Genomic DNA, 14,776 nt, shown 5'->3' with positions numbered 1-14,776 from the left:
TCCTGAGCCCTGAGCAGAGTCCCCAGCCAGGCCTTCGAAACAGCAAACTGCTCTGACCTGGGAGAGGGGCCACACTGGAGAGGGATGCGATTTGGGGTGAAGGGGCTCCCTTAAGTTTTTGGCAAGTCCTGCAGGGGCTCATCACACTCTCAGCAGCAGGTGCAACAAGGGCCTCCCTTAAGGGCAATTTGCATACTAACAGAGCACACACACTATCCTTCCACAGGCTGGGAAGAGTCTGTGGATTTCATATCCAAGATTGGTGCCTAAATAATAACTTGGAGTAAAATCAGATGAGCAGTGTGTTACAGCAGACAGAGCCCTGGCTCCCAAGCTGGCTGTGTGCCACACATGCAGAGGATGGGGTAGCAAGGGAGCTGGAGGTGGACCACAGTAGGAGTACTTATATCACAGAAACTGAGCAAGTTGTACACATCTGGGCTTGTGGGATTTGTTTGAGTCTGTTTTCCTTGCAAGTGCTGGTTTACAAGCACACAACTGAATATATGGTCACTTAACTGCATGTCTAGCAGAACTGAAAGTATCTATACATCTTGTTTTCACTTCACCAGAAAGTCTACCTTCCTATAAATGTTGTCTTAGAATTCTACTGTTAAGGGCCTGCCATGGTAGCCTAGCATTTGAAGTCCTTGCCTTCTACATGCCAGGATCCCATAGGGGTGTCAGTTCTAATACCAGCAGTCCCACATCCCATTCAGCTCCCTGTCTGTGGTCTGGGAAAGCAGTCAAGGACGGCCCAAAGCCTTGGGACCCTGTACCTGTGTGGGAGACCTGGAAGAGGCTCCTGGCTCCTGGCTTTGGATTGGTGCAGCTCCAGCTATTGCAGCTACTTGGGGAGTGAATCGGGGGGCAGAAGATCTTCCTTTCTGTCTCTCCTCCTCTCTGTATATCTGGCTTTGCAATAAAAATAAATAAACCTTAAAAAAAAGAGTTCTACTATTAAGAGAGTCACTTCCTCATCTTAAACTCTGCTACCTTGAAGGTGACATAGAACATCACATAAGGTTTGCAGTTAGGATAAAAATTTCTCCTTTGCTTCTTCCAGTACTGAGACGCCTGGACAATTCACTTCCCTGATCATATCCTTTCTTATCTATAAAACCAGGATTCGTCATCTTTAATTTGGAAGGTTGCTCCTCAGAACTAAGTAAGGGAATTTCTATTTAGTGACAGGTGTGCTGTAAATCTTGTCTGATTCCTTTTCCCGTTCCTTACTGTCTGCCTCTCATGGATATGAATTCTTCCTTTGGAGGGCCAAGTCGGAGGTGTGTGGGGTGGAGGAAGTTTGGTGTTATTTTTCAGTGTTGAACACACCTGAGAAACGTGTCACGTTCAGATAAAGTGATCCTTTCTGCTGATGTCAACATCTGCCACTGTCCCCCATCCCCTCACTTGCCTGTGTTTCTTGCTGACCCAGTCCTTGCCCCAGCTTCCCCAGGTCAGTGGCTCCTGGCTGAGGTCTTGTGTTACACCAGGCCCATGGCTAAGGCTTGATAAAGATCAGGCAAACTTAGAAAAATTGTAAGGCATGATTTCTTTGCCTCTTGTATTGACCCAGGTTAAGATTTATACCAGATGGGGCAGGGGGTGGGTGGGGGGTAGAGTCATTCTTGATGCACAGGGGCCTGAGAAAGAAATGGCTCTCGGTGAGGTGGGAGGCAAGGTCCAGTCCATGCCTCTGCTTTCTTCCTCTGGCTCATGCCAGGCTTAGAAGAGAGGCATATCATAATCTCTAATGTGAAGGGCAGCTCTACAAGTGCCAATGGCAACCCACCCAACTAGTCAGTCTGTTAGAAGACCAGAAACTGTAGGAAATTCTATTCTAAGTCAGATTTTGGGACTCATGGGTTGAAGGTTGGGAGTAGGGCAGGGAAGGAAGGTAGTAGGAGAGAAAGCTGAACTATGAATAATTGGACCAGGAGAGTGAGCACTGCCTGGAACTTATCTATTCAGACCAGAATGAACAGCTACCTTAGTCGAGTCACAGGATGGCACAGGTGGGTTCTCCTGCATCAGGAACCATAGGTGAAATATAGACTACCCATCACTGGCATCATGCTGGACCAATCATCAGGAAGCTAGAAGCATCCTTTACATATTTGCAGCTATTGAGAATGTATTCGTCAGTGCTGTGGGTGACCTGAACCCACCCATAGGTGACAAATGGGATGTTGCGGTTAATGTGGATCTTGCTTGAAATACCATTGATCTAGTGTGATCTGGAACGAGATACTAAGTTTCCTATGCTCGAGTGTCTGAACTGGTTAAATGGGTTAGTCCTAGTTACTCTGTGAGGCTATTGTGAACTGCAGACAGTTTGTGAACACCTTCAGAACAGAACCTGGCTCATACTATGTGCTCAAAATGTATGAATCGGTCAGCTTTATTGTGTTATTGTTAGCTGCAAAGACTCGGGCTTGCAGTTTGAGGTCAGTCCTTGGCTACCCACAAAGACGTGCCTTTAGGCAAATAACTCTGAACCTTGGCTCTACACCTAGAAAACTGAAGTGCCCGCAGTACTTAGATCAAAGAACTCTGGGGAAGACACCAGCGGTGCTCTATAGAAGGACAGTACAAAACCTGTAACAGCTTTGTCGAAGTATCAGTGGCACTTTGCTATTGGTTAGTAGGATTCATCGGCACGTGATAAATATATCAGATTGGGAGCTAGGGAGAGGGATCCTGAGTGCCAGCTCGTCTCGAATCCTAACACTGGCAGTTCTTTCTCCTTTGCCAGGATGTTACCTACTGCATTGTCCTGTTCAGGTTCACCGAGATTGCAAGGGGCAAACAGCTTTCACTGTGACAAAGAAACAGCTGAGGTTCCGATAGCCCTGATGACGTCATCAATGTTGACCTAAAGCAGGACTCGTGTTTCCACCAAGTTCCATATTCTTTCCCAGAACACCTTGCTACCAGGTTAAATCTTTAGAATTGCATAAATGTTTTGATTCAATGATCCACCTGTAAACACGATTTACTTGTAACAAAATGCCAGTGTCACAGCTATCATTTTTGCTTGTAAAATGTTGTAGCATGTTTCTGCTGCCTAGAATTTAAATTACTTTAAAAAGTAATCAGTGCCAGGGTATTATATTCCCACAAGTCCTCAATGACAATTATGTTGTATTTTTTATATTGGTCCCTAATAACCACTTCCCTGTAAATTAGTTTTCCTTCCACGAACTTTGATGCACAAATTGTAACCATTAGCATCTGTAATTCTGCTTTAGTTAGGGGATATGACAGTCTTGCAGTAATTTTTTGGTAACTCAGTAGATTGAGAGTATTGCAGGAATTGACCATTCAATGCGCGTTTCTTGCTCACCTGCCAAATTCTATATCAGGCCCTTTGAGATTTTTAATAACACTTAAAAAAATCATAACAAATATGGGGTCTCATTCCTTAAATCACCTTATATTTTATCTTTTACTTTTCATTAAGCTTTGGTCTTTTTAAAGGTTTCATTGTAACTCAGATGTTCATAATTTGTTATTTTAAGAACTTCATTAAGTGGCTCTATTATATTTGTGATACAATTTCCTACATGATAACTTTACAAGATGTTCATTTTAGGATAGGTAAGTATTATTACCTTGAAAACTAGATAATCTCACAGTATTTCATGGTAGGTTTTGCTAAATTTCCAACATCTTTTTTAAACATATATATATATATTTTTTTTTTTTTCTGTGTGGCGTAAACCAGCTGGAGAACTTGTTAACTTGCTTTATTAATCTAGCATTCATAACTGAATCTTTTTGCAGACTTTTAAATAATCAGTGTAACGGGAAGCACTTGACTTTGGAGTTGTTCCTATGTTTCTAAGAGCAGGACACAAAAAGACCTTGATGATGAAATTTCTGCAGAATTAGAAGCTACGTTAGTCATGACTGATGGACTGCCGGGCGGTCCACACTTAAAGGCGCAGGGCAATGGCAGTCACACAAAGCTAGGACATCTGGTGCCTTTGTGGGAGGAGTGCAAGGAAGACTTCAACTCCGATTCATCATTTAAAACTTCTTAGAAGCAAAATCCAGATCAAGGGTGTGAAAGGGAAACCTCTGGGGCTCAGGATTTCCCCGTTCTGTGCTGCCTCTGTGTGCCCCGGAGCCCGCACGCTTGCCTTGATCTCCGTGGGTTGCAAAGGATTTCCAACAGAGGCAGCCTTCACTGGACGCATGCCTGACACAGTTGGCCAGGAGGTTAAACAGGTGAAGGTGGAGGAGGCCAGCCAGGAGCGGGAGGGCAGGCATGGCAGGCGCCTGGAGCAACTGCCACCTCTTCCCACACTCCCCTAGCTGGACCTTTCAGGCAGCTCAACCCTGCCTGGAGACCCACAGGGGTTTGTTGAACAGCAGCCCACATGCTGCAAGCCCTGTCCTACGAGTGCCTGCCAGAACAAGGGCTCAGTGGCAAACACCAGGACAAACGAAGGAAGCCCTAAGTCCTCTCTGCTTCCTCCCCACTGCTTGCATGTTCCTGAGCATGCTGCCCAAAGCCTCTCCCCAGCAATACTTTGGAGGCCTTGGGTCCTGCTCTCTTACCACTCTCCTTGCCCTTAGTTTACACCCCTGCATTCACTTCTTAGTTGAAGCCAACTGAAAAAAAAAAGGGATTCACTTCTTGAGTATGAATTGTGTTATTTTCTCCTCGATTCTCCCCTGTGTAGCAGCTGATATCGGGGGAGGTACCTGGCATCATCTTTTCCCCAGTCCTCTCCTAGCAGTCTGGGAGAAGGTGTTGTTGGTTCACTTCAGGGCTTTGCATTCTTGTCCCTCTTTGTGTTAATTACATTTCAGATCCCTGTGAGTGACTGGGAGAAAGCTGCAGCCAGTGCAGGCCTGAGGGATGAGTCAGAGAAAGTGCTGGTGCAGCTAAAGGCAGTTTCACTGGGCATGATGGTTCTGTTGAGGAGCCTGGCAGCCCTGCCTCAGGAAGACAGCTCCTGCCTGCGCTTCCCTCCCTCCAGCTGTCTGGTCCCAGGCTACATTCTGCTTTTCCTTGATTGTCGTTTCATCTTTGGCTGCTCTCTCATTGTGCGGTGGCCTCTTTTCCTGCACTTCCTCTCCTTTCCCTTTTTTGCGCTCCTGGGTTTGCCTCCAGGATTTGAATCCTGACTCCTGCTTCTTGTTAAGGCAGGCCTGGGAGGAAGCAGCTGGCCATGGTTCAAATGCCCGAGACCCTGCCTCCATGGGAGTACTGAACTAAGCTTTTGGCTCCTCCCTTCCAGATCGACCCTAACCCTATTATGGTGAGAGCTTTGTGTCTCTGCTTTTCAAAGCAAGCAAACAAACAAAACCAATGACTAAAATGTACAGCTTTGGGGGAGCTACGGAGTTTTTCCCTTAGGGGCCAAAATTGGTCTTATTCAGGTTCTAACTCCACACCACTCCCTCACATATAGTTCATGGGAAAAGGAAGTAAAAGATAAGTTTACGTTTGGTGAAAAAAGTTTGAAATTCAGGCACTGTTTCATAGTATGTGTTTCCTGTGAACTTCTGGAAGCTCCTTTACATTTGCAGGTACCTTCTCTGATATTTCTGAAGCAAATAGTGTAGAACAGTCAATTTCTTGAAGATTCTGGCCAACCTACCGTTCTTAGTGGTCACACATATTTATACTCCCAATAGCCGTTTTATTATTTTATCTTGCTTGTGCAAAGTAGCTCAACTCATCTCCATGTTTGAATGAACAAAGTGTAAGCCATCTCGACGTTATTTGAGAGGGGCTCACACTCTGACGGTCCCCCCGGTGGGGCCAAACTCCCCCAGCAACCTTAGAGAACTGCTGCTTGTCTGTCCATGCTTCAAGGATGCCTTCTGTTTTCTGACCCCCAAACCATCACCTCAACCTTTGCTATCACTTGGATTCAAGATCAGTGAACTGTTCTTGAGAAATAGGGCTGAACACCAAAGAGAACCTTTTAAAGTAATTACATTGACTGTTGACAAACAACTCTACAAAATAGCATTTCCATGCCTGTAGTCCAAATGATAAGACAGACTAGTAAGTGGCTAGTTCAGTTTCATGTAATTAGTACTCAGGCATTTTCGTTAAGCATTCTTGAGCCTCTCAAAGTATCACTTGGAACAGAGTGCAGGAAACAGACGTCATTGAGCTGTGTGTGTTCCACACATATAATGCATAGTAAGTCAAGACATATGAGGCATAGCAGTAAGTCAAGTTTTCATTGAAGTCTCAAAATTGCATGCAGGAGCAGGCAGTTGGCATCTCATTTCTTGCAACCGGTAGGAAAGTTCCTGAGTTCAAACCCCAGCTCAGCTCCCAGATCCAGCTTCCTGCTAATGTGTATCCTGGAATGTAGCAGATGAAAACTCCAGCAGTTGAATCCCTGCCACCTGTAGTGCAGACCCGGACTGAAGATTATGGTTCCAGGCATTAGGCTGGACCAGTCCCAGCTGTTGTAGACATTTGGGAGTGAGCCAGCAGATGGAAGATCTCTGTCCTTTTCCTTTTTCAATAAATTTTAAAAGTCAATAAATATTGAAAAAAAGCCGTATAGGGGTGGACATTTGCCTAGTGGCTAAGATGGCCACATCCCACATTAGAGGAGCAGGGCAGCCTTTGTAGGAGGTTGGGAAATGAACCAGCAGGTGGGAACCCTGTCTCTTCTCTCAAATAAATAAAAGAACATTTAGAAGATTAAGATTAGAATATACATGAATCTCATATTTCACTTGGCAATATATTTACATTTACTGTATTATATCAGGCGTGTTTTTAATTTACTCGATGCCCACTGCACCTGTAACTCTCTCTAGGGGCTAATGATTTCCTCTATGGCTTGGGGGATGCTCACCTGTTGTTCCCAAAAGAGGCAAAGTGCCTGTTGGTGCACCATGGCGAGATGCCAACCTGTCCTTCCAAAGCCAGCTCATGTGCTGCTGGCAATAGTAAGCCTTTTTTGTTTTTAAGATTTATTTATCTTTATTACAAAGTCAGATATACAGAGAGGAGGAGAGAGAAAGAGAGAGAAATATCTTCCGTCTGATGATTCACTCCCCAAGTGACTACAAGGGACAGTGCTGTGCTGATCCGTAGCAGGATCTCAAAGCATTGGGCCGTCCTCGACTGCTTTCCCAGGCCACAAGCAAGGAGCTGGATGGGAAGTGGAGTCAGCGGGATTAGAACCGGCAGCCATATGGGATCTTGACGCGTTCAAGGCGAGGACTTTAGCCGCTAGACCACACCGCCGGGCCCAATAGCAAGCCTTGCTGCAGGCTTAGCAAACTCGGAGCATGTCTCTGCGCTGGAAAACTGAATTACAGCGGATCTCAATGCCTCGTACTGGAATTAAACAGTGCCCTTTTTCTGCCTTCAGCTATAGCCCTATGGAATCCACGCACACTGCTGTAAAGTATCTTCAATTTCTTTGCAGCAAGAAGAGGCTTGTTTTTAAAGCATAAAGTGTCAATGCACAATTTTGTTCATTTTTATTCTTCCAGGGGAATCAGCAGTTGCCCAAATAACAAAACCCTTATTAGTCCTGACTTCCGCTGAACACTCCTAAATCTTGTTTCAAGTGGCTAGGTTTGCCTGGTGGTCCCTTGCAAAGTCAACATTTGGGTTGCCCGTGCATATGTACCCAACTCCCAGTGATGGCCTTGTCTCATTGACTGGCACTGCCCTTGCTGGTAATTTCTTTCCTATGTCTGGAAAATGAGGATCATTGCATCTGCCAGCTACCGCTCAGGACCGTTGTCAGAATCAATGGAACAGTATTTTTCAAAGACCTTTTTGGGAGAAATATACCACACAAGTCCCAGTCTCGTACAGGTGTTTTTTGTCATGATTATTGATTTAATAGTTGAGCAGAACACTGGCATGTTATCTTTTATAAGTCATATTTAGTCGTTTAATGCCCAGGCACAAAGGAAATTTTTTATGTCTATAGCTTTCTGCGAAATTTGGAAATTAACTTTCATGCATTTCTTTTCTACTCTGGGAGGTTTTATAATTGTGTGAATATATGTCTGGGCCGTTGCTGGCCCAAATACTGGTGCCTCACGTGAGATAATATTTAAAACTTGCTGTAGCTATATGAAAATATTGATGTTTCTCTCTCCCCATAAATACGTCTTTAAGAATTGAATTCTAGTCTTTAAAAATCCTAGTGTTTAAAAATTGTCCTGCTTTGTTGAAACGCAAAATGCTTCCACCTCAAAAGTAGCGGTCTGTTGCTCCAAATTAGCCACGTCTTATGTGGTGTGAAAAACCATTTTAAAATGAAGTGGGATTTACGACACTGATCCCAAGTGAGGAAAGGGGGGTATACCATCATATAGACGGTATAATTCCGTGAAGACAGCAGTGGTAACTAGTTACATGGTATCTACAAAACTTGTATACTTTGTCTATATATTATTTTCTGTGTGATATGTAAGTAAAAACACAGGCTCTGACCATTTTGTTGCAAATGTCAGGAATCCCATGTATGTGCTATTAATAGCCTTGTTTTCAAGAAAAACAGTATATATGTATATGTGTGAAATAGCTACATATGAAATGAATATGGCTAAATCAATGTTCTAATATTTTTAAACAATCCTTCTAGGAGCATGAAGGGAGTAAAAGGAAATGTCATATTCTACCCCATAAATATCTATAATATCATCAATAAGATTTTTTAATTAAAGAAACCCAATATCATATGATGTATAAATTCCAGTGATTGTTTATAAATACTCTGTCCAATTGTCCTGAGCCCCTGGTGTTAAAATAATAGTCAGATCTTGAGTTACATTAGCTACTATTGAAGAGCTCAAGAGACCTTGTGCCCAGTGGCCAGCATATTGTACATCTTTGAGAAAAGTTCTGTTGGGTCTTCATTGCCTATAAGATTCTTATCTTTTTAGCAGATTATTTTTATTTATGTGAAAGGTTGAGAGAGAGAAACAGACAAGCTATCACCTCTCTGCTGGTTCTCTCCTTCAGTGCTTGTAACAGCTGGGGCGGAGGCTGTACCAGGTCAAAGCTACAGGCTGGAACGAAATCTGGGTCTCCCACTTGGCCAGCAGGGACCCATGGCCTGGAGCTGTTAGCTGCCACCAGCCAGAGTGCACGTCCTCAAAAAGCTGCGATCAGATGTGGAGTGAAGGCTCAGACCCAGGCTCTCCACCAGGAGATGTAGGTGTTCCAGGTGACACTTCTACAACTCTGGGCCAAATGCCTGCCCCTAAGATGGATCTCTCAAAGGCTAATGGAGGTGCCTTAGCCAGAACCTTTTCAGCTTTTTGCTCTCCCCGTTCTCTCATTGGCTTAGATTCGCTTTGGCCTCTCACATTCCAATGAAGACGTTTTCATTGGCCCTGCCTTGAAAGCAACCTTACCTCCAAGGTAGGATTTGAACACCCAGTCTGGGGAAAATGCCAAGTGGAATTCCCATCTGGAGGTTGCTACAGCGGCAGCTCCAGCCTTTATGAGAAATTATCTGGGTTTGGAGTTTCTCCCAGAAGTCTGATTTAGCAGCTCCTAGCTTGCAGCAAGACTGAAAGGAACACAAATCTGTTTTGTGTACACAAATCAGTCCTCGCGGCCACATGCTCTTCCCAGCCTGCCGGTTTTATCTGGCTGCTCCAGAAGATATAATTCAATGGCACATTTGTTACCCTGCATGCTGGGGATTGGGGCATTCTGATTATTGAAATGTTCCTGGTGAGTGAGTAACCCAGGTTTTTGTTTGTTTGTTTCTACGTTTGTTTGTTTGTTTTTTCGGGAAAGCTGCGAAGGCAAGGGGTTTTCTGTCCAGGAGGCTGTCATACTGTCTCTCTCCTCCTGAAGACTCTAGCTGCCCTGCTTTGCTCCTCCAGCTCTCAGATGCCTCTGTGCTAAACATTTTCAAATATGCAATTAGCACACTCTCAAAGAAGCCTTCTAAAAAGAGGCCCATCATGACATTTATGATCATCTTAGCAAAAGGAATAAACTTAGAAAATTAAGGTTTCATGTACATTTCACATGATTGTATAATCGTCTCAATAATGGATGGTTTGTAAAAAAAATAGTAAAACCTGAAAATATTTGTTCACATATTTTATTATTCAATAATACATTTGTAAAAAGTGCTTACTTAGGGGGCCAGTGCTGTGGCACGGTAGACTAAGCTTCTTCCTGTGGTGCTGGCATCCTATGGGGTATACTGGTTTATGTCCCAGTTGCTCCACTTCCAACCCAGCTCCCTGCTTATGTCCTGGAAGCAGTGGATGGTGACCCAGGCCCACCCACATGGGAGACTTGGAAGAATTTGCTTCGCTTCTGGCTTCAGAATAACTCAGTTCTGGCCACTGGCGCCATTTGGAGAGTGAACCAGCACATGGAATCTCTCTCTCTTTGCTTCTGTCCGTAATTCTGCCTTTCAAACAAAAATAAATCTTTTGAAAATAGTGCTTACTAGATATTAGCCATTGACAGGAAAGCTTTACAAATATTCATTCTTTCAGTCCTTATGCTTGAAATCACCTTCCGATGTGGTTTCCACATCACTGGTGTTCTTTGTAAGGATGAGACAATGGGGGCACGAAGAGTTAAAATAGAAAAAGAGCACGCATAGGATTCGAACCCAGGAAGCTTGGCTCTGAGCGCTTATCCCTCTACGCTGCTCCAGATCACACACATGGTAACATTAGCCTGAAATCACACCTTTGAATGATTTGTTTTCCTGTTAACTTATTGCCTTGGTTTTTATGGTTTAAAAGCCGGAGAAGAGGGAGCTAAGCGCTTCCATCCCCCAAATGAATGCTTCTCACTGAAATCCATCATAAAACTCTCAGGCCAAGATTAAATGTACTCACGACCCACAATAACTTATGAACTGGGAAGCTGGGTGGAATGAAACAGATTTTCTGAAAACTAAACTACTGCAACATGTTGGCTTTGTGTATGGCATGGGAAAGTCATTGATTTCGCTTTCTCCATTGGTCATTGCATTCCGTGGATTTGCTTGCGCAGGTTTGTGAATGAGCCGATCCAACAGAGGAAATAGCAGGTGTTTCACGGTGTCTGTGCCATAGTATATTTTCTAGATAGTGTGTGATAGCGAAACTGTTTTCTTTAACAGTAAATAAAATATGTAAGTAATAAAGTGTTTCCTAGATGTCAGTCAGAGATGCTCTGATGAGCAGCTATGAAATTTGGGCTTTCTTAATTACTTGTGCAAAAATCCTGGGACTGATTTCTTCCTAGCATCCCATCTGCCAAACTGCCCTCTCTGTCTCCCTGCAAACCTGGGAAATACTCTCTTCTCCCCAAGCCCACATCTTCTTCTACCAGGGTTGCTTGGCAGTCAGTCACGTAATTCTCTTAAGGCACTGATCAGTTGCTTCCTCAGGCCAGTCGCAGCCCCTGTTGGTGTATCTTGCCAGTCCCTATTGGCATATCTGCCAGCCCAGGGCTGTTTCTCTCTGCAGCTCCATCTCTCCGCAATCTCAGCTTCATTGGGACCAGGCCATTACACCTCACCTACCCAAAGTCAGCCTGTCTGTGCCCAGGCCAGTGCCTGGAGGTCCCCGAGGCCTCAGGAGACAAGATGAAAGCTGGCCCCATCACATCCCACTTCTGATGGTTTTAAAGTATGGAAGGTGGGGGCGAGAGATATGGAAGAACAGCGCCGAGTGGGCCAAGGAGAGATCCGGGAGTGCTGCGGAGCGCTCAGGGCAAGAACGGGGCCACAAGGCCATGCGGCTCCCGTGGGTGCTAACTGCGGTGTGGGAGACAACCTGGCTCCACATACCTCCACTGCATATGAATGGATTACATGTTAATGAAATACTGATTAGATTTGGAGAGTGAGAGCATCGTTATGGCAAAGGAAAGGCTGAGAAGCCTCGGGAGGCCCAGGTGGAGAGCGCAACCAGAAGAGGCTTTCCTTAATTTCTACTCAAAGAAAATTGACCTGTGATGCAAGAATCATCCCATTCCACTTAAACAGATTTGACTCACCAATTGACTTCTGTGTTACAATTGAGCAAATGTTTCTTTAACAACATGCTAGGCACTGGGAGGAATGCCGGTGGTGCAGCATTGACAGAGCCATCCGCAGGGTCCTGGATAAGCTCCTCGAGGAACATGGAACATGCAAAAACAAACCAGTGTTCATACGAAGTCTGTTCTGGGTCGCAGGACTCTCCACAGAGGGTTCAGTGTGCTGAAAAGGTACAGAAGAAAACACGGTCACTTGGACTTAAAGATCAGAAAGATTTCACAGGGAAGTAACTTTCAAGGTCCAGCCTTGGTAAAGGAGTAAGAATGCCTGCGTGAAAGGGGAAGGTAGGGGCAGTGTTGTGGCAGGGCTGGTTAAGCTGCCTCTTAAGAGCCCGCATCCCTCTTAGGACGCCCCTATCGCACAGGGTACTGATCCAAATCTGGCTTCTCCAGTGCAAAAACACTTTTGAAATCATGCCGTTTTTCCAAAATACACGTTTGGCACTATTACGAAAATGTTTTCAGCCAAACAAGCCCGTATGTTTTATCACATTTTCCACAAACTTTTTGAAGTACCTTCCAGCCTCACAATTAAAGGCCTCTCATCTTTACAGCACTTACGAAAACCTTTCAGATGTTTGCATGACACTCTCATGTATCATTTCTTTCTGCATTTACTCATTTTTTTGAAAGGCAGAGTGGTAGAGAGGATGGGAGGGAGGAGTGTGGGACAGAGAAATAGAAAGGGAGGAAGAGGCAGAGAGACAGGGATCTTCCATCCACTGGTCTGTTCTCTAAATCATTGTCATTGGGACTGAGTGAGGCATCCTGTCTTCTGCTTTCCCACAGCTGTTCTGTTGGGAAGCTGAATGGTGGTGGGTGAGCAGGGCAAGGACTAGATGGAGTGCAGGGTCTGGGAAGCGGAGGTTCAACGAGGTTTCTCGAGAAAATGGTCCAGCAAATGGCAAACACTGTGTTGGATGTGAGAATTTCTCATCTCATTGTACTTCATATCAGGTCATCCTTGGAAATTTGGGGCCAAATTTTTCTTAACATATGTGGGGGAAAAAAAAGGCATCAGATGTTAGAAAAGTTCACTTTCATTTCTAAGTATGTTTTTCCAAGGAGTTTGAAAAAAAAAATGAAGAAGCTTAGAGTAGGATAACACAGAGAAAGTGAAAATTTTCTCAATATTTGTTATTTGGGGAGAACTTTAAATAACTCATTGTCAGAAGTCAAAATAGTTGAATACCACCAGTTCATTTCACCAGAAAAAATAAAACATTAAAGTGTGGGGAATTAATGACTGATAAAAAATAAATGATTTCCTTCCCAGATTAGATTTCATTGCATTTTTATGGTTGTTAGTTGTATTTCATGAAGTTTGTTGGTGTTATTAGTGTTGTTAGCCAAATAAGAAGTACATAGGGTTTTATATTTAAAATATTACTTTATTGCTACACTATATTTATAAATTTCAAAGTTGGTATTTTTTTTCTGTTTTCATCTGTGCTAATTAGATAGCTACTAAAACACTTCATGTAGAGCCCAGCATGGTGGCCTAGCAGCTAAAGTCCTCGCCTTGAACATGCCGGGATCCTATGTGGGCACAGCTTCTAATCCTGGTAGTCCCGCTTCCCATCCAGCTCCCTGCTTGTGACCTCAGAAAGCGGTCAAGGACGGCCCAAAGCCTTGGGACCCTGCACCCACATGGGAGACCCGGAAGATGCTCCTGGCTCCTGGCTTTGGATTGGCACAGTGCCAGCCATTGTGGTCATTTCAGGAGTGAATCAATGGATAGAGGATCTGCTCTGTCTCTCCTCCAATGTGTGTATCTGCCTTTCCAATAAAATTAATTAATTAAAAAAAAAACCACTTCAGATGAACCTAGAAGGAGCAGCTGTTAACTCTTGTCAAACATTTTTAAATTTCATCTTTAAAATTATGATTGTCCAAGACTCAGATTGGTAGAGACAGGTATTTTTCCCTCCTCTTCCTCCATCCCCACTTTCCACTCCCTCCATTTTCCTCCATATTATCACAGTTGTGTGGTCCTGTAGTAGCAGGTGCAAGTTTAAGATCCTGGCATTGTTACGTGTGCGTGAAGCTGGAAAATCTAGTATCATTACTGTCCAGGTGTTTGTAACTGTTCCCTTGGGAGTCTTTTCATTTGAGGGTAGAGATACATCACCGCGCACATCTCCAGTGCGTTCTTAATGGCCCAGATAGTTTTCTAACTGTGCATTTGTCTTTTCTGGCAGATGACATTTGACCCAGAGATATTCTTCAATGTTTTGCTGCCACCAATTATATTTCATGCCGGCTACAGTCTGAAGAAGGTAAACATGATGTTTTTCTTCTTTTGTTACTAAGAAAAGCTATTACCAGCACTAATGAAAAAGCAGTTATTGTTTCATGGGCTTGCTTGCTTAGTAAAAACATCATTGCCTTAGATTCTGTGATAAAAATCCAACATGCTTCGATCCTCGTGGGCCTAACCTATGTGACACCAGGCTGTTACGCAGGTGCAGTTCTGAGCTCTTATGACAATGGCTAGTTGAACTGAGATGCGCTTGAATCATAAAAGCATTCTGGATGTTGAAGAATTGTATTGAGAACAGGAATGTAAAGTTACCTCTGTAATATTTTGTGTTAATCTCATGTTTAAATGATAGTATTTTAGACGTATTGAGGTAAGTGGGGCATCAAAATCAGTTTCATGTTTTCTTGTTTTAACGTGGCACCTAGAAAATCGTAAAATAGCGTAATGGGGCTTGCATCATACTTCTGTCCCGTGGTTTATCCTGTGCG

At 43.9% G+C, this 14,776-nt stretch overlaps 1 protein-coding gene across 1 annotated transcript in view; it reads left to right on the top strand.

The window, feature by feature from the left end:
• Positions 1 to 14,776, top strand: part of SLC9A9 (solute carrier family 9 member A9) — a 574,162-nt gene that overhangs the window by 27,694 nt on the left and 531,692 nt on the right. The window contains exon 3 of the mRNA XM_004597757.3: positions 14,227 to 14,304. Within this exon, the coding sequence (XP_004597814.2) occupies positions 14,227 to 14,304 (78 nt within the window). The remainder of the gene's footprint in view (positions 1 to 14,226; positions 14,305 to 14,776) is intronic.

The sequence above is a fragment of the Ochotona princeps genome, chromosome 3, assembly GCF_030435755.1.
Source record: "Ochotona princeps isolate mOchPri1 chromosome 3, mOchPri1.hap1, whole genome shotgun sequence".
Taxonomy (NCBI): domain Eukaryota; kingdom Metazoa; phylum Chordata; class Mammalia; order Lagomorpha; family Ochotonidae; genus Ochotona; species Ochotona princeps.
Note: the sequence above shows the minus strand (reverse complement) of the source record. Positions and strands in the feature narration are given on the sequence as shown.